The 26,949-nt window shown below is 44.9% G+C and overlaps 1 protein-coding gene across 1 annotated transcript; it reads right to left on the minus strand.

The window, feature by feature from the left end:
- Nucleotides 1-229: 229 nt before the first annotated feature.
- PTCH2 (patched 2) lies at nt 230-26,949 on the minus strand. The gene is made up of 24 exons (XM_075181618.1): nt 26,520-26,949; nt 24,224-24,416; nt 15,347-15,536; nt 14,838-14,907; nt 14,548-14,639; nt 10,858-11,053; nt 10,617-10,738; nt 10,366-10,513; nt 9,725-9,856; nt 9,317-9,472; nt 9,094-9,186; nt 8,854-8,979; nt 8,187-8,305; nt 7,059-7,464; nt 6,621-6,933; nt 6,300-6,442; nt 5,943-6,123; nt 5,452-5,732; nt 5,211-5,348; nt 4,951-5,093; nt 3,282-3,381; nt 2,887-3,168; nt 2,176-2,688; nt 230-1,445 (listed from the first exon to the last, which is right to left on the minus strand). Exons 1-23 carry the CDS (start codon nt 26,664-26,666, stop codon nt 2,176-2,178), a joined length of 4,284 nt encoding a protein of 1,427 aa, XP_075037719.1. The 5' UTR covers nt 26,667-26,949; the 3' UTR covers nt 230-1,445.

The following is a 26,949-nucleotide window of genomic DNA, read 5'->3' on the forward strand; positions in this document are numbered from 1 at the left end:
TGACACTTTGTACCAAGCTTCAGTCCACAAAATAGACACAAACACATAGACCGACCCTCCCCTTAATTGTCGCAGGGAACTGCGGAGCGACGGGCGAAACCGCCACTGGAGCGACGCCTCGTAGTTCCCCGTGGCAACAGAAGGGTTAATTATTATTTTTTATATATATATACATATATATATATATATATATATATATATATATATATATATATATATATTATATATATATTTAACATGTTAGAGAAGCTGCCATTTCACAACAACAGATACAAAATATATATACAACACGTTAATAATAATAATTATTATATTAATTAAGTAAAACCATGAGAATACTATGAGGGTCCCTACATAGGGACAAATATAACCATGTCCTAATGGGACAGGGGATATAAAAGGGGTTAATGTTTTCACAGCTAATACAAAGTGGATATTAACCACTGCAGTGCTGGTGGACATTTTGGCAGTGAAGGCATGGAAGAGGTTAATTAGATAGGTTGTAATTGATCATTTTTCAGTGCTACAAGTTCATTGAGGGGAGGGGGGGGGGGGTATAGAATTTAGGATGTACAAGAGCTTGTTCTATGTTGTGCCAGAATTTTGTCATCATAGAACCTGATCCCATAGCGGAGGCAGCCATTTTGTGGGTGGAGTCAATACTCATGAGAGGCTGGATATTGGTCCCACCTACAAAACAGCTTCCAAATATCCTGTAGAATTCCACTCACCAGAAACAACTGTAACACAAAGTTCTACGTAACACAGATGCAGGTGGTTACAATGTATCTGGGACAATGAAGGGGGAGGAGCTACACTTCTCGCTCAGGTTTTATTCTGATACGTTTCCAGCGAACTTTATATCAGGGAAATGTCAGCACTGAAATTAATGATTTGCAGCAAAGAACCGGACTGTAGCTTTTAAACCATTCTGAGGAACAATAGTTTACAGCAGAGAAATAAAAATCAGCTTCCAAATATTCCTCCAAACAGAGATTTCTTTTGGGGGGGGAGAAAAGTGCCTTTTTTTTTCTTAAATCCGAAATTCCCAAAACGCAGGCACACTGCATTCTGACAAGGACATGGCGACAGAGTTTTCAAACCACTCCAGCAACAGATGGGTTAACAGATAGCAGCAAGACTGGTGAGTTTGATTTGCAGGGAAAATCCTGGAGTGGGATGGGGGGAGGGGGGTTGTTATCTTGTTGAGCCCCCCCTCCCCCTACAGTACATCATCAGCTTATTAAATATCATTTTTTTTTAGTTTGTTTTGATTTTCATATTAAAATATATAATATGGACGTAGTCTCTAATACGTATTTTCTTGTATTATTAATATTATATTTAGTGTCTTTTATTTCTCCTGTAGGCGAATCCTGGGGTTGGGTGTTTTCTATACACGGATGCAGCTTGTCGAAGTGACGATCTGATTCTCTTGGTTTCCGCTGTAAAACAATAATATAAAAAATGTGTTAAACGTGAATTAATTTCCACCAGCCACATTCACAGGCTAAATGTCACCCCTCCCGCTAGCAGTAATTCTATAGGCACAAAGCATCAGCCCCTGGGAAAGCCCTTTTTCTACAAGTGAAAGGGTTAAAACTGTTCCCAATTTCAAGAAAAAGTGTAAATATCCATTATAGGGAACCCTAACATTAAAACTGATCATTATCAATGTATGTGTATTATAACACATTGTAACTATATGGATATTTTATACTGCTTTATATCAGTCTGCGAGACAATACGTTGCCCCTAACAACATAGTTTATTGATGCAAGTGTGTGACTTTGGACTCACAAGGAAATATGGCAGCAAGAAGAAAATAACTATTAAATTATTTTTGCAACTATTATGGCATTCTAGGAAAAGAATCTGCATCCTGCCCTCTGCTAACACATATAAAATATACGGTTGTTGTGTTTAGTTCCTCTTTAAAGTGGAGCTGTCACTAACACAGGAGTGGAGCCAGCAATTGTATTATCATAGACAGGAAATGATGGGAGGCCTACAAATACCTCCTCAATACCTAATCGCATCTCTGCAAAGATTGATGTTATATCCTGAGTGCTGTATCTATTGGATCAGACTGGTCATGGCAGTACCGCCTACAGCCACTTGGTGGCAGACCTGTGTCATAATATACAGATCCCGTCAGCCTTAAACGCTACTGACCTAGTGCGTTACAGACGATCCCTCCGCTTTTCTGTCTTGCTCAATGTATTCCAGCTCATACACCTCAGGGTGTCTGTTTTTACTCCTGGACCATTCAGGCCTGTGCTCCATACAGTCTGTCTCACTGTCCTCATAACCTTCGTGGCTGTAACCACACACGGCTCCGGGCAAGCCGGGATGCACGGCCACCGTCACTGAGGCCGTAGCCGTCACTGTGGTGATGGAGCAGCTGGGTAATGTCACCTTAGTGCAGTAGGCTGGGGGGGCGGCCATATGACCCTGAGGCCTACTGCTGTACGGAGTCCTAGAATTGGGGGGCTGCTTAGTCCGTGCGTGCCCCTGTGTGGCAGGAGGGGGCTGAGACCTCTTTTTCCGGTCTCGAGGCTCCTGAAAGTCTTTCAGATCTTGGCCGGTGTTCTTGGTTAAATCCGGTGCAGAAGGCGGCTCGTTGTTATCGTTATCCTGGGTGTCGTTAGCGGGTTCGTCCTGGCTCCCTTTACAAGGCTTCACCAGCTGTAACAGTTAATAACAGTTATTTAAATCACTGCTCCTCTGACGAGATGTTATATATAACCAACAGTAGCGATATGGCCATTCATACTCATGTTACTATATGTAAAAATAAACTCTACTTCTGTATCTGGTATAGACTGTTATATCGTCCTCTAGTGATCTATGGCTGCAACATTATAAGGTCTTTAGAAATCTCACCATGATTTTGGGGTACGAGGGGTTATTGCTGGCCTCCAGCAGGATGTGTGATGGTTTTCGGGGGATGATATAGGGGTTGCGCTCGTAGAGTTGAGGGTCATCTTCCTCTATCCCCGACGTGACGGTTGTCTCTGAGTAATACTCCGAAGAGTTCTCGGGGTCGCTGAAGCCCCCTTTCCCCCCAGGTTTGTGTCGCACATAGAAGGTGTGGTTTTTAAGGTGGGGGGGTAGAGACTCCAGGGTGGAAGCGGGGAGGCAGTTACCATTGTCTGCCGGAGTGACCTGCGGATACCAGAGATATTGTTATATATAACGTCAAACATGAAAACAACTGCAGATGTGCAGCCGAATATCTCGCTGTGACCTCAGCGAGAGGACCCGGTCATGTGACTCACCTCGGCAGGGGGTCCAATCAAAGAGAGCAACACCGGGAGCAAGACCAGGCCGTTCAGCAGTCCCAGGATGGTGAGAATGGTAAGAACAGCGAAGAAATACCTGCCGGCGGGAGAGAGGCGAAGCGTCACTACGGGTCCCACAGTGCAACAGCGACGTCATGAGATACAACGCCATCTTCATAGCTATTAGCTGTGCTATTTATGTTACGACTGGACCCACACAACTGTTCTAGGACAAGTTTAATCATCTTTCAGCTCTTCGAGACACCTGAACTACTACCCCCATCATCCTCAAACCGCCCATAGTCTGTTCTTTGTTACATACAAGAAAAACTATTTTAAACACGCTTTTGAAATGTAAAACGTCTCAGAGACTAAAATAGTTTGTAAACAGCAAAATAACAACACAATTGGAAAAAAAACATTATATTTTTGTCATCAGACTATTGATTAAGGTTACTCTCATTATCTGATCATCAGTGGAGGGACCAGTTCTGCGCTTGGTCTGCAAGTTCTGGCAGTGAAAGGGTTGGATTAACCCCCTTATGTTATAGGTCTAGATTTTAGGTTAGAGTTTAGGAGCCTGTTGTTCCCCTGGGTCTGCTTGCCTGTCATTGGTGGTGCCCCCTGCTTCCTGAACCTTCCCCTTCCTCCCCCCATCCATCCATTAGAACCTGCATTCTGGGAGGGGGATGGGAGAGCCTCGTAGCCTGTGAGAGCAGAGGATAAAGGGAACGGAGAGCGTCCTTGGCACAATTTTAAACCAGAGAGTTGACGTGAGCAAAACTGGGTCATCTGTCCCGATGCCAAGAAAGTGGTCTAGCCAGACGTTTTCTGAGGCTTCAACCATATAGCCAAAAAAACACAGCAAAACCCCTAAGTTAATCCGCACGTTGGCCAAGCTCTGGCACAATTAAACCTTCCATGCCCAGCACCCTATTAACCAGTCTTTGGAAGTGGCAGCGGAGGGGTTAAGTGGTTTGGATGCCAAGCTATGAATCAGCATGGTTCTTAGAAGTGGGATGTGATGTTTATGTTGGGTCTTGTAATCTCTCTCATTGAGTGTTTAGTTTAGGAGGGGGGCCGCATACGCAGGCCTGGTAGGATGGGGGGGGGGGGGCTGGTGTCAGATCTCTGAACTACTTCAGCTGTTTATACCAAATCCTGCACAGAACGTCTGTTTACATGAGGGATAGTTGTGCTATTTCCTGATCAGCCAGGACTTGCCCGCTCCCGCCTCCCTGCTCCTCTAAACAAGACCTCCCAGGTTGAAAGGAATGGCTTTGGACGGGATTCAGACACAGTGTCTTTTCTAAACAGCACACAGGCTATCATCCCTCGCCAGGACAGCTCTCCCGACCCCAGTGATCACTCAAAGTACAAACTACGTCAAACCACTGCGGAGATCTTTTCGGGGTTTAAATATTTAATTTAACCACTTCATGGCCAGAGAAAAAGTATTAATGCCTCAGTCCACTAAATCTCTGCACAAACTGATATCACTTAAGAGATCCGGCTGCCAGCGCCATAAACACTGCAGACTGGATAGAACGGCGCTGAACTTCAGCACCGTGTGGCGGTATGTCTGAAATGATTCACTGAACATGGGGTGTGGATGGGATAAGTGAGGACAGGAAGTTCAGTTCCTAAACTAGATTTGAAATCTTACCTTAAAATAAAGTCAAATTCAGATCCAGCCAGCATAAGTACCCCAAGAAGCGTGGATATGGCGCCATCCAAAACTGGCGCAAACATGTGCTCTAGGGCGAGAACGGAACGCTGGTTCCTGTCGCCAATAGCGGTGAGAAATCCCTGGAAAAAAAGAAAAAATATGATTAATGAAATAAAGAATAAAGTCGTGGCGCTCGGACTACATCGCGCACGGTGAGGTAATACGAATCTAGAGCTTTTGCCAAATGGCCAACTTACCAAAGCCACGTGAACTGTGAACTCCACTCCAATGCCGACAGAGGCGATAAGAATAACCACAGGTATGGCGCTGAGCTTAATGCCGATCAATCCCATAATCCCAAACAGCTCCACGGTCATCATGGCCAAGATGAAAACCTTTTAACAAAGCAAAGGAAAAATGTTAGTACTCCAGCTCTACTCGGCGCAGTTATCCATATCCGATAGATCTATCTATCTATCTGTATACATAGGTACTTACAATGATGCCGGCCGTCCACGGATTAAGCAAGAGGATGGCGCACACCAAGAAGGTGCAGGCCAGCACGATGCTTATCGCCAGGAGGAACCAGTGGCGCAGGCCGATGTACTGCTCCCAGAAGAGGAAGGGGTAACCGCTGGGGTAGCTGTACACTCCTTGCTTGACAAACTCATCGCACACCGAGCGCACGCTCTCAATAGCTTCAATGAAATCCGACGTCTGACGCAGACCGTTCAGGTAGAACGGAAACTGGGCAAACTCAATGGGCTCCGCAGCTGGGACTGTGAGGAGAGAGAGAAGATCCGGTGAGTGAAGATTCAATGTCTAGCTATGTTGGCTATAATAATGAATGCACAAGGAACTAGGGGCATCACTGAGGCATGAGGAATTTTTCTATGAATATTGGTCCAGCCCACAAATCAGCCCCATCCTCTCTAGGAGGATGAAGCTTTGGCCATTACTAAGATACTGTTCCTATGACATAAACCTACTTCTCAGGTTCTCCCCGGTGGTGTCATATCGGTCATGGATCCACTCAGGCGGCTGAGGGTAGAAGTTGGCCTGAGAGGCGGCATAGCCCAAGGGATCATTGCTGACCCAAACGCTGAGGTAGATATAGAAAGCGTCTTGAGGGATGAGGCCCTTCTCGTCCACCAGTCGTCGACTCGTCAGCTGGTCCGGAGAGAAGAAAATGTGTCACATTTAGGGGACAGTTCATTGAGAAGATATTATATGCATCATTTGTGGAGGAACTGAAAGATTTAGGAGCAAGAAAAAATGATCTAAATAATCCACAAAAAAACACGAATTTACAGAAATTTTCAGCCCTTACTAAAATAGGGACATACCTGGTTAAGATTAAAGGGCTCCTTCTTGTTTCCAGTCTGGATAAGAAGCTTGTAGGCCAATATCCCATCCTCGGTTCCATTACGGTAATTATCCTCAGTGATGCAGCCGGATTCCCAATCCTTATCGAATGCCAACTGGAGGCCTAGACAGAACAAAATAATGATAAAATAATATTACCTGCCGTATTAACCAATTCCTTCGTTCGTCAATCACCGCCACTATATAGAGAGCAAGACACTACTAACGAGGACATTGGTCCCCTATAAGTTTAACAACTGACTTTAATACAAGTTGAGGCCCTATGCGGATATGGTTCTTACCTCTCAACCAGTCCTGGAAATAATGTAGCCACATTTTCGGTAACTCTCTTCCCTCTTCGCGAACAACGTACTTGACGGAGCTGAAGGACTCGTGAAGATCATACAGGGACGCCTGGGCTTTGGGGTAATCAAACCCACCCTTGGTGACAATGAACATGTTGTAGAAGGAGAAGTACTTGAATTGAGCAGAGATGAAGTTGTATTCCTTGGTCTCGCGGGGAACGATATCAGTCAAGTAAAGTCCATCATGGACCATGGTGGTTCCGTACAGGCCAAGGCCCAAGAGAGCCATGAAAAGAGCAACCACAATTCCCTGTGAAAGAAAAGTACAAAGTTCTGAGTAACGGAAAGGAGTATTGTTTGGTACCAGTACTAGAACGATGTACTGTCTAGTCGGTCCTGATGACCACGAGGCCACCGTAAGGTCCATCCACTCACCTTGGTTTCTGGCTTGAGCAGTAGAGGGGCATACTTCTCCTTGGCAAAGTCAGAAAGGCTCCACTTTAGGAACGGAAGCGGAACACACTCTCTGCCCCCTTTCGTCTCATCCATCTGAGCCAGTAAATCCCGGGTGGAGCTGGAAGGACTGAATACCTGCGATCCCAAGGGGTCCACGGTGGGCACAATGACAGAGGGCGAGGTAGAGACCTGAGAGGTGGGTGGCAGGATGGTGACTATGTGATGCCCCAATGGGTCGCACTGCGTGAAGGCTTGCACGGTCGTGGTGATCTGGGTGCTGGTGGTAATTGTGGGGTTCCCGTAAGGTGAGGGGTGGTACGTGTGATTGTCGTTGGCATCGGGCATTTCCTGCGGCTGAATCTGGATCACTCTGGAGGAACATGGGCTATAAACAGACAAAGAAATGCAGGTTAGCTCGGAGATCAGTGGGTCTTAACTTATATGTCAGAGCCCAAAATATAAAAAAAACTGCCAAATAATAATTAGTTATATTGTTACATTATTTTTTACAAAACCCCAAGTTTCTCATGGTCATACTTATTAATTAACATAATTACTTTTAGCCAATGGTAAAATGATGAAAAGGAATAAAACTGCTCATCATCATCATCATTTATTTATATAGCGCCACTAATTCCGCAGCGCTGTACAGAGAACTCATTCACATCAGTCCCTGCCCCATTGGAGCTTACAGTCTAAATTCCCTAATATATACACACACACACACAAAGAGGGAGACAGACAGAGACTAGGGTCAATTTTTTTTTGATTGCAGCCAATTAACCTACCAGTATGTTTTTGGAGTCTGGGAGGAAACCGGAGCACCCGGAGGAAACCCACGCAAACACAGGGAGAACATACAAACTCCACACAGATAAGGCCATGGTCGGGAATCGAACTCATGACCCCAGTGCTGTGAGGCAGATGTGCTAACCACTAGGCCACTGTGCTGCTCATGTAAAACTGAATGACAGGTTTGAAAAGCTGATTTGCAGCCTGAATCTTGGTCCTGACTGAAGATGATTAAGGACCCACAGAACATTGCCCACAATCTAAGGATAATATAATATATTCCCGTGTCGGCATTATCAGTCAGTAGTTCTCTACCTGTAGAAGCAGCAGAGTATGTCCAGTCTCTGATCCTCTCGACGTTGGAGGTCCAGGCTCAAAATGGCTGGAAATATTAACAGCACCATCGCAAAATTGAACACCACAACTACAGCAGCCTGAAAGGGACAAAAAGGAGGATTGTGTTATAATAAACGTCTGATTCATTAATAGGTTAATTTATAGGTTACTGAGAACCTGTAACGTTTGTTTAGGAGAAGCATTAATAGCATTCCCCACATGACTTTGTATATAATTAAATGGATACATCCTGTAATCCCCAGGCCTTATTTCCATCCTTATCTCGCAGACCACCCAGGGAGCTGCCCCTCCACCAACAGCCCCCAGGGAAGTGACATCTAAATGTATATAAAGCCTTTGTACTAATGTCACCTTTCACCAGAGCAGCCAATGCAATTCCCATTAGAGACCTCTTAGAGAGTCTCACCTTTCACTGCCCTCCAGGGTCACTGGGATTGGAGGACAGAGTCGGACAGACCTCCCCCCTTATTTCAAAAATTCCCTTCTACATATAAAGTACAATGTAAAATGGGAGATAACGTGAGTGTTTGACGGTCCATTTAATGTCAAATAAGTGTAAACCACAAGCAGATATCGTACTGAGCACAACAGGATTCCTATGGGGAATAATCTAAACAGAAATTACCTGCAGAGAGAATGCCCGCAGAGCAGGGATGGGCACCAAGGCTGCCATAAAGAAGGCAATCATATTATTGATAGAAGTCAGAGCCACACTGGTACCGGTACGTCGAAGGCATTCGCCTGTCCTTTCCTGGCACACAAAAAAATCACAGATATGAGATGCCTGGGATGGCAAGGGTGGCAGTGCCAGGGGGTACTTTATAAAGATTTCAAAGTTCTGTACAAACATAAGACAGCATCTCACCTTTAAAGGGGTACTCAGGCTGGTCTCCGTGAAAGCGTGTGCCAGCAGGAACATGTCATCCACGCCGATACCCAGAGCAAGAAATGGCAGCACCTGCAAAGGAAGAGCCCAGGACTGTTAGTGTTCTGCGCTCACTCTGCTGAGTACTACTTCCATTGCGGAGTATCGCTTCTTATGCCAGATCAACAGCTAATTTTAATTTTGTAAGTCAGTATTCGTGTACCTGGGTTGTAGCAGCATTGAAGGACAGGCCGAGAAGGGAGCATAGTCCTAGTCCTGATGCCACAGAGAGAGCTACAAGGAGGACACCTGCCAAGCCAACTGCCCCTTGAGACTTGGAGCAGTCCCAACGCAGCATGGTGACACAAGCATAGGCCAACTGGGGAGAGAGGAAATTATTTAATGTACAGGAACAATCACTAGAGTGATTAACACAATCCCTGCCCTCCCACGCCCACAATCCCTGCCCTCCCACGTCCACGTACCCTGCCATCCCACGTCCACTGCCATCCCACGTCCACAATCCCTGCCCTCCTATGTCCACTGCAATCCCATAATCAGAAACAGTAGCCCAGGTTTTTGTACCCATTATAAGCTGCTACGAATACCATATTAATGTATCATGTCTTACCATCAGCAAGTACCCGCCGGCCACCCGGATGGCACTGACGTCTGAGAAAGACTTCATGATGTCATTGAGGGTGGTGGTGGAGAAAGCATGTATGTCCTGGGTTGCATTCCGGAGGACGGACTGCTGCGCTTGCTGTGGAAGGAAGACATAGCGTTACTATCTGATAAAACCGTATTCATAGTCTATAACTTCTCAAAAAAACGTTCAGGAAGGATTTAGAGCAATTCCAGTTACTACAAGTATTCAGACACTGAAATCACAATTATGTATCGGACTGGAAGTGGAACACTAGACTCGGACAATGATCAGTGGGATTTATATACTATAGGTCATTTATGGGAACTCACGTTCTCTGTTATCGTATCCGTCCTCACCCCCTCCCCTCCCATCAAACCAAATCTCCCCTTCTAAACAAAGAGTGATGAGTACAGATGCTGCAGGCCATGAGGGCAGAGGTTGGCTGAGGTCAGATGGACTCAGGAGAAGACCACCAATCCAGCTTTTCCCTACTGCAGCCTCAGTGTATTATGTCCCGCTGTCACAAGGAACCTTGTTATCTCTTAATGTATCAAATATTTATTGGGATAATATAACTGATAAAGAAACATGTCTAGTATAAATGTCCTTGACCCTTTTTGTACCTCAACAAACTTTCGCTGCCATGACTCCAGGATGGCAGCCGCCTTCTCCTCGTTCCAGTTGATGTCATGAATCTCGTAGTCGTCTTTGAAATGTTCATATAGTTGCCCGGGACTCATCAAGAGGTACATGGTCTGCAGAGCCTCAGCACTGGGGGGAAAATATTGTCATAGTTAGAGTAGGTGGTGGCGAATCCACTGGGGAGTGTTATCCAGAGTCAGCGCTAGATATACAACAATGAGAAGCCTCCTACCTTTTCAGCTCTCCCTCTAGACTTTTAGACATCCCGCCCAAAATCAGATCCTTCTGCCAGTACATGAACTTCTTAGAAAAACCATAACAGCCTTCTCGGAGTGTGGAGACAATGTCTGGGACCTAAGGATAGAGACAAACGAATAAAATTAATAAATAATATAAATACGTATATTTGATAACCATTCACTGGCAGCGGCATTGGGTGGCCAAACCCTGATTAGTAATTTAATTAAATTCACCTTCTGTGACTTCTTGTTTGGGGAACTATCTGGGCACTCGGAGTCCATTGGGTCGAGACAAGGTCGTTCCATGTACGCTTGCCCGACTTCTGCCTTGTCCAACATCTCTTTAAAGCCCTCCAGACTAGTGAACTGGCCGAGCTCTTCCATTAGTTGGATGGGATCCAGGTTGGTCCACTGGATGTCTCTCCTTCCCCTGCAGGAAACACATTATTCATATCTCCCATCTAATATGGTCCACATAGCATCAACTTCTAATATCACTTATTACCAGCAATAAGACAGAAATATAATATGGCGGACCTCTATGTACACGTCTGTATGATATCATATATATATATATATTATATGAAGGAAATGCTCACAATGAGCAGCTACACACAGCTAAGGATAATGAACAAATTGCGGCTCTATCACCCTGATCGGCAACACACTCAACCAGATGCGGCTCTACCATGCCGATTGGCAATACAACCAGCTGAGGTATAGGATGTTTACATTTCATTTTAAGTGCTAGAGGGAACTTAAGGTGAAAAAAAAAAAAAAAGATATTAAATCCGTCTTTGTTATTTAAGTAGTTTGACTGCCACTTTCTCGCCTTCACCTCCCAAGATCTAAGTTGCTCCTGGAGGCTGCGCCCCCCCCTTAACCAGCGAGGCGTGTCAGATGCTGAGAAAAAGAGCATGTATTATCCTGTTACACAGGGGAACAAAGCCGTGTGCTCCTATTTCATCAGCGTACAGCGCAAGTCAGGGCAATTAACAACAACTCTGTAACATCTTGATAGTCCGGGGAACCCTGCAAGGAGATGAGCGAGGCTGGGGAACAGTTCTGCTTTCAGGGAATAAGACATTATAAAGATGGGAAGGGGTCTGTCATCTGCTAACGTGCCAGGGGGGCTGAGGGTCCGGTATGTGACAATCTACATAACGCTGACTATAATGGGAGAGGAGGGGGGATAAACCTCCCAAATAACCTCAAGAATCATAATTATTATCAATATACACAGAGTTCATGGACAGTGGTCGGGAAAGTTACCACTAACCACAAAATACAAACTTTCATTTTAATAAAAGTTATGAAGTATTTTATACTTCAGCGCCTGAGCCCTAACTATAAGAGAAGGTGCATGATAAGGAATTGGTACTTTACTGAAATCGGATCAGTTACATCTCAAATAAAGATGCAGAAAATCTTATAGGAAGTTTCACAAACTGCAGAAACCAATAAAAGGTCATATTTGATTGGTTGCTGTGGTCAGAGCAGATCTGCATGTTTTTTGCACTAGGAAAAACCCCTCAGAGGGATCAGTTGTCCTAATACAGATTTTACATAGGAAAATGAACCAATATAATGACACTGGGCCTGTTATAAAGTCCGGTCATGGCTGCTGGTACCAGAAGTTTGGGGCGGATCAATGACCGAAACTTTGACAGGAGTGTTGACATTGGAGGACTTTGAAAGAGCCAATTTCAATTAAATCATGTGTCAACAAAGAGAAAACCTTCAGTAACAGAAAACGAAAATCTAGTCTGAAATACTTCAGTGAAAGACCCCAGTGCAGAGCCCTGAGATCCAGCAACAGAACAAGTGAACCACAATCGTAGCACTGAATGGGTTAACACTGTGCAAAGAAACTTCTCTCTTGAAAAGGGGGCACCTAGGCCTATTTATGGGGCCCCCCAAACAACCAGATTATAGAGAATGTGGGTCCTTGCGTCCCCTCTTTGGATGCTGAGAAATTCACAATTCTACCCCTCCAAAAGGATGTGATGACCCCACATAACAAGTTCTATGTTTTCTCAAGCCCCCTGATAAAGGGAGGTGAATGAGGGGGGGAGAAAGGGGGGGTGAAGAGAGAGAGAGGGGTAGGGAGGAGGAGGTACAGAAAGGAGAAAGAGGTAAGATGCAGAAAGGGGGGGGTACAGCTTTATTTTACTGCCTACCCATCATCCAAAACATCCCCGAGCAGAGAAGACTCAAGGGGCCAAAATAAGCCCTGAGAAAAATTGACAACAGCAGTCATTAGCTGAGCAAGCAAGAGATACAATGTCACTTCCCCCACCAACACCACTTGGAGGGACAACTAGAGAAAAGGGGACACACACATACAGAATCACTTTGGTGGGTAAGGGAGGGGGGGGCTTACACGGGGGCAGTGCTATAATTCATTAAATCTGGCCAGAAACGAGGCTGATTCTTCTAGATTCCCACATACCAAGAGGCTGGCAGTTGCTTCCACAGTGAAGTCTCTTTATCCGTCTTTCTTGCTTCACTGAAGCCAACTCAACGCTTTTGTTTTTTGCACACATTACCGCTCCTTTGTTGTATAACTTCTCCCTCTGCCTCTCTTTGCGTTAATAGAGGGAGAGAATACCCTCGCCTGAACTGAAGCGGAAAAGGGAACGGCCTGAAACTCTCAGAGCCCCATATAATACGTCCTACAGCTCCAGGCCCAAACCCATATCCGGCCTGACGCTCATGTCCACCATCCGCAGAGGACAGGGACCAAAACATATTCTAACCTCTGACATCTAACCCTGCCAGAGAGTCAAGGCCACAGAGATGTAGGTAATTCGGAGAGCTGGATGTTTTGCGGGATGTCCTATATAAAGATCCCTGCCCAGGAAAGTGTTTAAGTTTCTCGCCATGGGCAAAAAAAAAAAAATTGCAAGAAAACTAAATCTCAGATACATCCAAACTGAGGACAATAAAACTGATTGTTTAAGGGTTTGATGTTCAATAGATTTTCTACTGTTGGGATAATTTACATGGAATTATCTGGGGTGATATTAGAGGCATCTTACTGACACCCCAATAACATGTCCACATGGGCTCCTAAGCCAGTGCCGTCCCTGCCTCTCTCTGTGCCCCCCCCAAGTCCTTTATTTCACCAGAGGTCTGAATAATAGCAGAATTTCAATTTGTTTAGCAACTGCTGCCATAGACGGCATCATTAGCATAACAATACTCTGTGTTACCATTTACTGACAAAGCTGAGCTCAGCCTGGGGCCCATAAAGATAAACACACTTGTAAACAGAAAGAATGGGGACTATTGTCCCTGCTTCCATCTTCAGCTCCCTCTCCCCCCCCTCCTCCTCTCCACTTACCCTCCCCGCACTAAAAACCTCTCCCCACTCTCTCGGCCTTAATAGAAACATAATTGCCAAAGGGAGAGTGAGGGGGGGGGGGAAGGTGCGGATGGGCCCTCGTTGGTGGCATTGACTGAGTCAAGGTTGTCACACAGGGTAACTATGGGGCTTCTAGGAGAGGGGAGACGGGGGAGATTTTGGAGGGGCAGATTGGTGGGGAATCTGTCCAGCTTGCGGGACAGAAAGCAGTCGCGTTAATTTACCAATAGAAAAAACGACAATGTCCCATCGCTAAAGTCATACTACCTCACAGGGCGAAACAAACCCGATTTACACCTTAAAATCAAAATTAAGGTCATAACTGAGCATCAAAGGGACAAAATTCTCTGGTAGTGTTAATCATGTCTACATATAACGTCTGCCTACCATCGGGTGTAAAGAGCAGTGTAATTATAGACGACAGTACAGTAATTAATTGTCCCATCTTGTATTAGGACTGAGCAGCTTGTGGCTGCCACAGAATGAACCTAATAGGATTCCTATAACGGAACACGGTATAGACGTGTAACATACAGGTGCCAAAGATTACTACTTACGGTAAATAGGCGGAGCCACCCTGCAGCTGAGACCCCTCCCAAAAACAGTCCAAAGGGGTGATGATGACACACGGGAAAAGCTTCTCAATCATCTGCAAGACAAGAAAGGTCCCGGAAGACATTAAGCCTCATGTTGTATATGGAGAGACCAGTCTTCCTGCCTGGCCGTATGGTATCTACAGGTCTACTCTACACAAGGACAACCAGATATATAATCAGCGTGACTCTAAACATGAAATCAGTGACAAATCGCAGCTCGGACAATAATGTCCCCAAAAAACTGCACTTACCCTCTCAATCATCCCATTTTCAATAATCGGAACTCCAGACTTGTAGCAAATCTTGTTGAGATCCCACGACCTACAAGGAAGAGAAACGGTAAGTAAAAGAAGACTGAACAACGCAGACACCATACTGTAGTAGATCATAAACTGGTCCTAGCAGTCCTACATGGACAATGGTGACACTGACCACTGGTCACTGGTTGTGTGATCCTAATTCCTGGGACTACCAGGCAATGACATGTGGAGGTCTTATAACTTACATGGTCAACGAGGAACCTCTGGGGGAGCAAAGCTGTCTACCTCCCCCCTGTCTATTCTGTTTGATAAAATCAAGTCTGTCTCCGAAAAATTAAAACGTTTCCTCTGCTCAGCTTCCCAAGAGGTCCAGCAGCAGCTGCTGTCTTTCAATATTATTAAACATCCCAATTAAGTGTCTTTCAAGTGATCATATGACAATATTATACTCCATAACTCCCTACAGGTTGAACCAGCACCGCAAGATTTGCCGTACTTACTTTCCATACATTGACACCTGCACTTTGCTAGCAGCCAGAGCGGCGTTGAGGTGGAGGAGCATGGCCTCCTGGGTCAGTATGTTCTCTCCTTCCTTCTTTGGGGTTTGGATGAGCATTTGTGATGTGTAGATGGATTCTTCGCCCAGTTTGTCTTTCGTATACCGTAGCTCCTGGCTGACTCTGCTTCCCGCTAGAGATGGAGAATAAGAAGGCGTTATAACATCTTTATATTATGGTCTGTACTAAGCAGTGGATTACATAACACTGAACAGCGAAACTGTATGTTACAGACTCTGGATATCACGCACATAAGACAGAACATTCTCTGCCGTCTAGTAGTAACACCATTAAATGACTTTTGTGGCTTAGGAGGAACGAGTTGGCGTATTGTCACACAGTATCCCCTGGCTTACAGTGGGTTAATATGTGCATGTCATATGGAGTCCTTAGTCTATGGGAACTGCATCGCTGGGGTATTCACCCGGCCGCTTGCGAAGTTTGTGAGGAAGAAAGAAAGTTTCTCGTCATTAGCGCTAATTTGAAGCAGCGCAGCCCATCTGGGCTTCAAAGCCCATTGAGAGAGGGCTGAGGAATTTCAACTCCCTAATTAACCCAGGGAACAGACATGAAAAGAGGAGGCAGTGGGACCCGAAGTACAAACTTCAAACGGGGAGGTTGCTGTAAAGATGGGAGGGGGGCGGTGGGAGGACGAGGAAGAAGAGGGACGAGAGGTGACTGTGTGTGTGTCCCTAAAACAAGCCAGTGGCTGTATTTTGTTATACACGCACCTGTTGGAGACTGTTAGATCACACAGACAACAAAGATAGGGGGGGTGCGGAATACTCGCTATGTCCGGATGTGCAGGGGGGCACCTACAACAGGGGACAAATCTACAAACTTGTCCCACCCGGTAATTCGGCGTTCCTCACAACAAGGTCCCCTCAACCTATATAATAATAGTGGGAGTTTGTAGTAAACTGCAGAACGTTACAACGTTGTCCTGTTCCAGCCATCTCTTGGAAGAAAACTATATTCTGCAGGAAATTCTATACTTAGAAACCAGGAAAAGCCCCAAAACTAAATGATCTACCCCCCTTCCCCCCACGTAGTTCCCATGCGTTTAGAGTTCATTAAGAAACCCTGTTTTAGGCTGGTTTTTGCCCCACTAAATATATCCCAGGTACTGCCTCCGAGCGCAACAGACCCCAATACCTTAAACGGAAGAGAGGTCATGGAATAGGCCATTATAACCCCCTCAGTGGTCTTATCTATAATAAGGGCCCCAAGTGGGACAAGAAGAGGGTTGTATAGAAGGAAGTGTTCTAGTTACAAGGGGCCCAGGCCTTATATCCCCCCCCTGTCCTGTCTTCTTTCACCCATCTGGACCACCCATAGTGGCAGCTCATCCCTCATCTGCACAGTGTGTGATACAGATGGGTGTTAGACCCATCACTAGCTGCAAACACGACCCCCCCCCCCCCCCACCCCCGCAAACTCTGCCGTGCAGAGAGCAGGAACCACTGTGAGAGTTCTAAACTGTCCAAAACTGGAGAAGGAAAGGTCAGAACCCCAGTGACACCCGGACAGAAAGAATCTCTAGGAATAACACCCAGGATTCTGTCCTGTCTGAGCAGAGCAGGGGTTAATGAGGTTCATTTCCTGCGATACATTGTAACCTCTCTCATTATTCAGCTCTTACATATAGCAGACATTGGACCAGTCTCCATGTTCTATAACTTACATCAGTGGAGACAACCAATGGCTGTACATGTGCTGTGGGACTACAAGTCCCAGGTCAGGAGCATTGTGGTACTTGTAGTGCCACAGCAGCTGCAAAGCAACGAGTTTCCTAACCCCAGCAAAGACAATGCATCTTTTTCATCTACTACCTATTACACCGGCCTGATCCATGCTGTAGGACCCCACTTAGTGAGGTATCCCTCATGCTTTCAATGTTTACACAAAGATCACCTCGTATTAACCATTTCTTTGATTAATTAATTCATCTAATGTTTTTAGGGCAACACTGAAAGACAAAGGATAATAAGCTGCCCCAAAACTGTACCACAGACTGCCAACAGGGTACCAACTGGGCTCCCAAAGCCAAACAGAAAACAAGTAACAAAAATGTTACTTTATAATGAATCTCACTTGGCCTATTATCTAATTACCCAGAATCCTCTTGTGCTTCCCAACCACGGATTCATGACATAAAGTTTGAAGCAGCCACTGGGAACAACCAACATTTATTTATTTTATTTTTTTAAAAAGCAGGCGCAGACAAACGTATTGATGAATGGGCCCTTTACAAGTACTGCAGTGACTGAGAATCTGCCCAGCATCCCGCAGCCTGGGTGAGCGCAGACTTGGAATGGACGACATTTCCTGAGACAGGAATCAGTCCCACACGCAGACAGCACATGTGTGTACTGTATATTATCCTACCAGGGTGTCCTGACTATATATCACACCGTGGAGCTGGTCTTAAAACGGGCAGGTGAGCGTGTTATGTGCGTGAAAACCGACCGCTTTACAACAATTCTGGGCTTTTGCTGCTGACATTTTCTGAGTCATTAACTCCTTTGTTTCCACAGGGTCCTTGCTGCATAGTTTAGTGGTTAGAGAAAATAAAACAGGGAAAATTATACATTCCCAATATTTTTATGCTTAGACTGCACACCACGGCTGCATTAAATCTGTCAATCGCAGCCGCCTGACAAAACAAACAGACGGCATTCCAGTGGGTTATGTGAGGGGGAGGTGTGGGGTGGAAGGGGTTAAAGAGGGGTTTTTTTTGTGTGGGATTTTTTTTTTTTGGGTAGTCTTGCACCCAGTCGTGTTTAAACAGGAAGTATTCCCACCCTATAGTTAAGTTTTCCTTCAGCAGCAGATGTGATAACAAGCAGCCACACACACACTCACTTTCCAGGGCTCTCTGAGGCACTGCCAGCGGCACACACAACGACTTGGCAGACTGCTTCAGTAAAAGGAAAAAAATATATATATGGCAGCATTACCAGTCAGGGTAGTAATCGAGTAACTTGTCCTTCATTCTGGTCATATAGAATCTGCAAATTCATCTGTTACCCTAACCCAAATCCATAAGGATTTAAACTGCTCTCCTAGGAGTAGTGACTACAAACCTGTGGCCTGAGGTGGCACAGCGGCAGCCATTTTGAGCCTTGCTTAGCGACTGTTACCTCAGATTTCTTCTGCTATCAATTGATCAAATTAAACTGAATAAGTACACTACTGATTTCCAATAAGTGTTCAGTGAAGCAAAAGACCAAATAACTCCATTCTACACAGAAAATTTTAAAATGTGCCCGTGTCCTGAGGTGGAGGCAGCCATTTTGAGGCTGAAGCAACACTGAGCCTATCATCTCACACAGAGGCATGAAGCACGTGGTTCTGGTGAAAACTGGTTCAGCCGCCATGGGTACATTCTTTTATTATCTGCATCTGTAGACATCATTGCTGGCTGTCATCTCGCTTGACTAGACCGGGTAAAATTAAATCTCAACCATAAACAACAATGAAACAGCGCCCCCAGTGGCCACATGTGAGACAACAATTAAACTGCACCCCCGGGGGCCACATGTGAGACAACAATCAAACAGCGCCCCCGGGGGCCACATGTCAGATAGGTCGAATACTCGCAATATGACCAATAAACCACCTCTCAGACATCAGCAGGAGCTCTACAAACGCATGTAGTAATGTTGACACTAAATGCCGAGTAACAGAACCAGATCTCCGGGACCATCCAACAAAGAATATTTCACTCCCTGCAAGTTTCTACTGACAAAGGCGGAAGATCGATTATCCCATGTGAACATTTTTAAAACATCCTCCACCTTCCCGGCAAAACTGGGGCCTAATGGTCCGCTGCCAGCCATATTGGTCAAACTATCCATAAACCTTGCTGTAAACACTCCCGAGGCCTCCGGCACGGCCGTCCAGGTGCTGAGACCCCGTGACGTGTATTAGCCGCTCATCTAAGTGGTCAGTCCAGCACACAACCGGCGTTTATCTGACAGGAAACCAGCAATTTGGACTGGACAAGGCCCCACTCACAGGGAAAATCTATATGGGAGGTCGCAGTGCTCAGGAGGTGCTGTGAGATGAGGCGGTGACCCTGGGTTACAACGTAACAACAATCATCCTCATTACACAACTTCTGTGCTTTTCTTTTTCTTTTTTTCAGAAATTGGGGCAAGTGAAAGTGGGGTGGATACTAACACATCATCCCCGCAGGGTGAGAAAGATATACATCTGCATCGTTAGATTGTGCCAGAGTTTATAAACCGGCTGGATATAAAGGTGCAACAAGAAGTTCTCTAACGCAGACTCAGGTTACCTCCCCCAGGGCTGAATTAAATCCTCCTGACGCCATCGCCAGCGCCCCTCCGAGGGGGATCTGCATAAGTGCTCCAAGGACAAGTCACCTCTAAGTGTTTTGGGGGTGGATTATCTGGATTAAGGAGTGTGTGAAAGGCACCACGTTGCTTAAGAGTGCGTCTCGCGGGGACTCCTGGTTATAGTCTACCTGCCCCAGACGACACGAAAAGTTTCATGATGCCGAAACTCAAGGAGTTCCACTATTGGCCAATCACAGTTCCTTAAACTACAGACAATTTACATAAACCCGTTTAAAAAAAACACTTCTCTTACGCCTCCGCTTTCTGTATATTCTTCTCTAATACCCAACCTGGCGCATAATCATGGAGGAGGCGATCGTCTGTTCAACGAGCTCTCAAACTCCCAGAGAATAACATTAGAAAGTAATTACAATATACATTTTTCTTCTAGGGGAAAAAGAGTTTATAAAACAGAGTCTAAGCTTTACCATTTGATAAAAGAGGTGGGAACCGTTAATGTCTTTTATGCCTACATGAAATATAGTCTTTTAAATTGTACCTTACGTCCTTTGTAGGCAGTTAATCACTTTTAAGGCGGACTATAATCTGGCAACAAGGCCTATACATCAACTAAACTGACCTTCCTGTCAGATCAGACATCCCGCGCTCTGTCATTTAAATAATGAGCGCACATTTATTTTATAATCTCATTCCACAGCTCCCTGAATCTCCAAGCATGATATTAAGCACCATTAATCAAGGTTACTTGTCAACAGAAACCAGAGGTGAAGTGATTGATCTGCTCTCATCAGTGGAATCATTTCTGTACAATCTTTATTCTTATGCAGCAAAGATTTTAATCCAAGAACGTTCTAGATCAGATTAATGCGACCTGTAGCTCTCCGGGTGAGGTAGAACTACAAATCACAGCATGCCCGTAGTTCTGAAAAGCCACAGTTTGCCTATTGTTGATCTAGATAAAATCACTATGAAAGATTTGACTGTGAAACCAGAACACAATGTTTCGGTTTAAACCAAAGTTTTAGTGTTGATGAGGAAACCCAAATTTGCACCAGTAACTTTGTTATGAAAATAATTTTACACCGTTCATCGCTGAAGGCCTAGGACAAATCCTTCTTTATTGTGGTAGGTTGTTTGCACTCAGTGGGAGTGCAATGCAAAATGTGGGAGACTGGAAATGTTTAGCAAAGACTCAGAACTTCAGGCAGAACTGGCAGTGACTTATTCCAGACCAATAGTTTAACCACAGGCTGAAACTTTTTTTTTCCCACACCCTGTATAAATGCTGCAACAGCACTAAAGATACAGCCAAGCGCTGAACCCATAAATACTAGGAGCAGATGCACCGTCCGGCAGACTGAAAAGGACTTTACCTACTCAGGCTGGGCCTTTTGTGTTCTCCTATGAATGTCCTGCTAGATTGTTCCAGGACAAACAAGACAGAAGGACAGAAGAACAGAAGAAGACATCCCCCAACCCTTCCCAGACCCCTCGTACATTGCTTCTGGGCTTCCCCAAACGACAGTACCACCTCATCTGTACGGTGTCTCTTAGTAATAATCTATATCATTCTTTTATACACACAGATCAATATAATGCATGGCCAAGTCAGAACGTCCAATCAATATGATGATTGGGTTGTACTGGGGTAGAAAACAGCGCCCCCTTCTGTACGGAATGACGTCCAGCTGCAAATAAAAATGCTACTTTTTCCAGACGGGTTTGTTGATTGATATATGCCAACCACAGAGAGTTCTGCAGCAGCGATCACAAGTCTTTCATTACACATTACTGCCAGCCAGGCTTCGGCCTACACAAACCTGGGAATCTATATCAATTCATCCACTACGGCGTTAACCGGCCAAACGCCCCAGCGCTAAAACACATCATACGAAGTCAAAAACTAGTCCTAATTACACGCCATACAAACAACAAGCACCAAAGTGAGAGTACGAGTAATCAACCCTTTATAGAGAGGTGTTGGATCACCTACACGTGAATTATTTGTTTAATTAGACACAAGGGGGGTTTGTGTCATGGTAAAATTATCTGTTCTCTCATTAGCTAATGTGACAGGTTACTGTTTCCTCACACGTTTCAAGGCTGTCACCCCAGACAGATGTTTACACTTTGTCAGGGCCTAATCTACAATCTGTTCTTTATTTTGGAAACTAATTCACTGGAAATTGAAGTTTATATATTCCAGATTCCCTTTAAAAATGTCTCCACTGCTGGGCGATGAGATTAGGCGCTCGCAGTCCTAATCCTATCGCCCAGAATGGGAAATTAAAAGCTATCTGAGCACGTTTGTCTACGTATAAAACATTCAGCACATGGCAGACCCCCCCCCCCCCCTGCACCCAAATGTCCCAACAAATGTTATGGTCTTAATAAACTCTTATCAGTCCTGCAATTACTGCAGCTCCTGCCTAACAAACCAGCTTAATTGCTGCATTCATTACTCCAGCAGCAGTTTAGGTTTAGATCTTTTAACGATACAACTACCCTAATGAAACAGCCCTTTATAATCAGCCCAGTAACAGAGAGGTACCACTGCGTCCCCCAATGTTCTGGGATCTGCACGTTAGTTAAAACTTGTTTGATATTGTTTTTAATTTTTTATTTTTTTTTATACGTTTATTTCCTAAACATGTGACTCTTTTTATAGTTATAATGGACCTTTAGGTAGAAGTCGGCATCAGTAAAAGATTAAATAAAAACATATTTTATATATTTGTTATATTTTCCAAATGATTATATATATATATATATATATATATATATATATATATATATATATATATATATATATATAGTTCTTTATGTAGATATATAAAGTACATATAATGTATATATGTGGGTTATTTTTAACATATATCCCAGTATACGTTCACCAGAGCTCCCATCCCCCTCTCCTTACAAGATACAGCTGCTCACCATCTCTACAAGCCTTTTGTGGCCCTCCTATTAGGTCCTAGACCACCCACTACCTATGGTGGCCACCCAAGAACCCGGCACTCCCCCCCCCCCCCTTCCTCCTCCTGCTCTTCCTGCTTACAGAAAGGAGCCTATAAGAAGCCGGATTGCTAATACTTAGTTTGTTGTCTCTGTATATGGTAGTTTTCCTTGTGTCTCCAGCCTGGCTGCTTGTAAAACTATGGCTCTCCTGTCTGCCTCCCCGGTACCCCCAAAACTGGGGGCGTTAGAGTGACCCAGAGCTCTCTGCAGGCTGATAAACACAATTAGTGCTAATCTCACAACTCTGCTCTTTTTTCCTTTATCCCTGTTATTTAGATGGAGGGGAAAGGAGGGGGGCGAGCTACGCACAGGGGTCATGGGAGATCTAAAGTTTAACCTCTGGGAGACCTCGCATATCATAAACTGCCATTTATAATAGGTCAAAATCATAATAATAAAAGGAAAGAAAAATAGAAAACAAAGCACAAAAAACTCAACTAAACAGCAATAATGAGCAATTCCAGATACAAATCAATGCAACATTTAGGAAGTCAGTGGAAATGAAGGAACTATAAGATTACTACAACCATCGTCTGTGAATGATGACAGGAGTGACAATAACTGCATAATACATTGGGACATAAAAATATATATTCAAATACGTTGTGGTGGAATTTCAGCAATTTCAAATATGAATGTTTAACGCAGGTTTGTATTAAATATGAATCTATCACATTAGGCAGCTGGATGGAAGGCCAGGGCGCTAAGAGGTTCTGCAGCAGCAGAGACATTCCAGGCTGTTGGAATTTATGCCTTGCAGGGGGGGGGGGGGGGAGGTTGGGATATTGCTCCTGGCTGGATGCAGTGATATATTTTCCCTCCAGCGGGAGAGTTAATGCATTTTATAGGAACACCTTCTGTTCTGTTTACCGAGGATATTCCTCTTGCAGAACGCTGAATTTTAAACACCGCTGTGCATGCGTTTACTGGCTAGTTACACAGTACCAGCATGGTACACTGACTATAACACCTCTCTGTTACCCTGTACTCGCCGGTAACACTGGATCTCCTGTACTCTCAATTTTTTTTTTTTTATAATATTACACAAAGCTACAAGAAACCACCCTTACGAAACGTAGCTTTTCAGCAACAAATCCACACAATAAACGAAACGTCTTAGTTAGCTGGATGGAACCACAGCACGTCCCAAACACTGATCAGAACTTCCACATTATTGACAATTTTTTTTTATGTTTTTTTTTTTACTGCTGCGAGTTTAACCTTTATAACTACAACTGGGAGGTCCCATTGAAACACAATGCTTTCTGTGTTGGAACTACAAGTCCCAGCATGTCCTACCATCCTCTGGCCTGCTGGTATTTGTAGTTCTACAGCCTCTGGAGAGCCACAGGTTGCCTATGGCCGTTTTTAGAACTTTTCCAACAGTACAATCCATAAACAATAATCAAATACACCGCTAATCACACATCAAGATGACAGGTAACTCTGACGGAGACAATGTGAGGAGCGGACTCACCTTCCACCCAGAGTCTCTCAATGTCCGTCTCAATAGAGGCCACGCGCAGGCCCACAGCCAACGCTCCGAACACCAAGAGTCCAACAAACAGGACCTTTCCGCAGTGTCTCTGGATGGAGCAGCCCAGGGAGAATAGGAGAGCCTGGAACTGGGCCCGCAGCCAGAGAGGGGCCTTCTGACCCACAGCTTTGCCCTGTAAAAAGAAACAGAGTGTCACAAGCCATGTACCATCAATGATTAACACAGTAGCCCTAAAAATCCCTACTGCTGGCCTTATATCAAATGTTATGGGACTACAACACTCAGCGTCACAGTGATCATGGGAGTTGTAGTGCAGGGACTAGTGTAGTCCTACAGTAAGGACTACGGGCTCACAGATTGCTGCCCATACAGGAATCACAACACAGAGACACGGACCATGATGACTTGCGTGTTGTGCCAGGGGATAGATTAAGCGCAGATGTTGCTGTACAGGAGCTCCCTAGACCATGTGTCATGTAATGGCCTCTAATTCCTAGCAGGTTGTTGTAAGTTTTACGGGACAGCTCTTTATAGATATTGCACATGAGCTTTCAAGGCCATAAAAGTCTCTTCTGATGATGTGAAAACCCAGACGACTTATTAAAGAGCCTGCGAGCCCACCTGGCCTGGCCCCCACTCACAACTGGTCTTCCTGGCAACGTCTGGGTGGGTTTGACAGGTTAACAGGAAGAGAGAGTTAAGGGAAGAGGAAGCGGCAGGAAGGAAATGAGCATTAAAATATTTCAGGGAAGAAATAAAACAAATAACAGAATTATGGCTGAAATTAGAGGGAAGTTTACACTAATGAAAAGGGCGCAGAGGACAGTGTAGCCGCACATTTTTTTTGTGGCCTAGGACAGTCTGCCAGTCCCCTGTGGCTGGAAAACTGAACTGATGCCAACCACATAGGGACCAGGGGAGGGACTGGCATCTTGTGGCAAGGAAACGTTCCCGCCGACTCAGGTGGTCTTGCTTACGCAATGCCCACAAGATTTCCTCCCTCTGACTAATGACAACTCATAGGACTGATGAGTACATAAGAGACACACAATCCAAAATCGATAACTGATGTGAAGACCCCCCAACATGATACCCACAGCCTGGAGCTGGCCCTGTTAACTCCTGTGCCACACTTGGCTGCAACTGGTCTTTATAGTGTGTAAATGATTACTGTACATCGGTTTCACTCAGGACCAGATGCAGCAGAAGACTGAGCGAATGTCCTTTCCAATAAGTGTCAGAGAACGCAGTAATGCAAACTCCTGGATGTGTCACATTCCCTGAATAAAGACATTTTACAGTAGACATAACAATTTTCTTCTACGAGAAGGTACCAAGAACCAGCTGTCACATCACTATCTGCTGACAACGTTCTGGCACATCACCAATCCCCAATGTGTACGGCTCCCTGTACCGCTATCAACACCAGTCACCAAACTGTAGCCCTGCCTGGATTTAGCATGGAGCCCATGCATCTGCTCTCTCCGAATGCACTGCACCTGCAATGCCCACATTAGATTGTCAGCTTTTAAGGTCACACTCAGGGTGTTCTGTTCATTTCAATGATTCTATTATCTACAGGGCTTACAATGGGGGAAATGCGGGGGGGATTTAGGATATGTAAGCCCCTATAGTCCCATATGTATTATTATTAGGGATAAAAGGGACTTAACTCTTTAATGTCTGTAATGGATACATGTCAGGTTCCAGCACATTCTCCCTCCACTCACCCCTTATCCATAAATCTAGTCAACAAAAAAACAGAGAAGATGCTAAATGAATTTCCCAATAAAACCTGTTCTCCGAGGCAGAGAAACTCAGTTTCTACATAGAGTTAAAATAAACATAAAACACTATAAAACCAGCATACAATTTAAAACATATAAAAACTGAAAAACAAAAAGTGCAGATTTCTGGCAAGGCAATGAATGACTTGTACTATATGTGTAGGATGTATGGAGAGAACATTCTAATACCTGGACTTTTCTAGTGTTTGTATATATTGTCCTAATCTACACTGTGTACTACTAACCAGCTCCAAACATCATCATTCATGACACACAATACAGAGAACATCAGAGTAGATTGTAAGCTCTGGGGCCTCTCAACAGAACTCATGGTCTGAATGTGTTCTAAGTCAACTAGGTCTGATACATTGATACCTTGCATTATTTTATTGAATGCCCCATAAATACACAAGCAGATGGCAGTGGCCCCTGGACATGGCTGGGTAGGGGCCCCACTGCAGTACCAGAGACACATTGTAACGACTTACCTTGGCGATCTGTTTAAGTGCAAAGGCAGCGTGACAGTAGCTGGGTCTCCGCAGCAGGTCGGAGCTGGGAGCCAGGTGCGAAGTTTTGTAGCCAGGGGGTAAATCTGCGCAGCCACCTTGCCCCGTGCTGGGGGGAACGGAGGCCATTGGGATCCTATAGCAAGCAGTAGGGGGGTATCACAACAAGTGGCAGCAATTGCAATTCAGAGGTGTCCTGGGCACAAATCACCAACACAGGCAGCAAATCAACAAAGTATAATCCATGCAGGAATGAGGTGGGGGCAGCTGGGAGAGGGTTCCATCTAGGTGGGCAAATCCTTATGTCCCGGGGTCTTCATGATTTCCAGTGGCAAATAGAAGAGACTGTGGGCAGGAAGAGCTCTTGTACCAGGATGATGGGAGAAAGCTCAGTCCTGTGTCTGCCTCTCAG

This window comes from Mixophyes fleayi, chromosome 8, assembly GCF_038048845.1.
Source record: "Mixophyes fleayi isolate aMixFle1 chromosome 8, aMixFle1.hap1, whole genome shotgun sequence".
Classification (NCBI taxonomy): Eukaryota; Metazoa; Chordata; class Amphibia; order Anura; family Limnodynastidae; genus Mixophyes; species Mixophyes fleayi.

Excerpts from the sequence above, each read along its gene's own strand:
- PTCH2 (XM_075181618.1), bottom strand. The coding sequence starts at position 26,666 with ATGGCCTCCGTTCCCCCCAGCACGGGGCAAGGTGGCTGCGCAGATTTA. Across the intron at positions 9,857-10,365 it reads GGCAGCGAAAGTTTGTTGAG|CAAGCGCAGCAGTCCGTCCT; the intron begins GTACAAAAAGGG and ends TTCCTTCCACAG. Across the intron at positions 3,382-4,950 it reads GAATTTGACTTTATTTTAAG|GTATTTCTTCGCTGTTCTTA; the intron begins GTAAGATTTCAA and ends TCCCGCCGGCAG.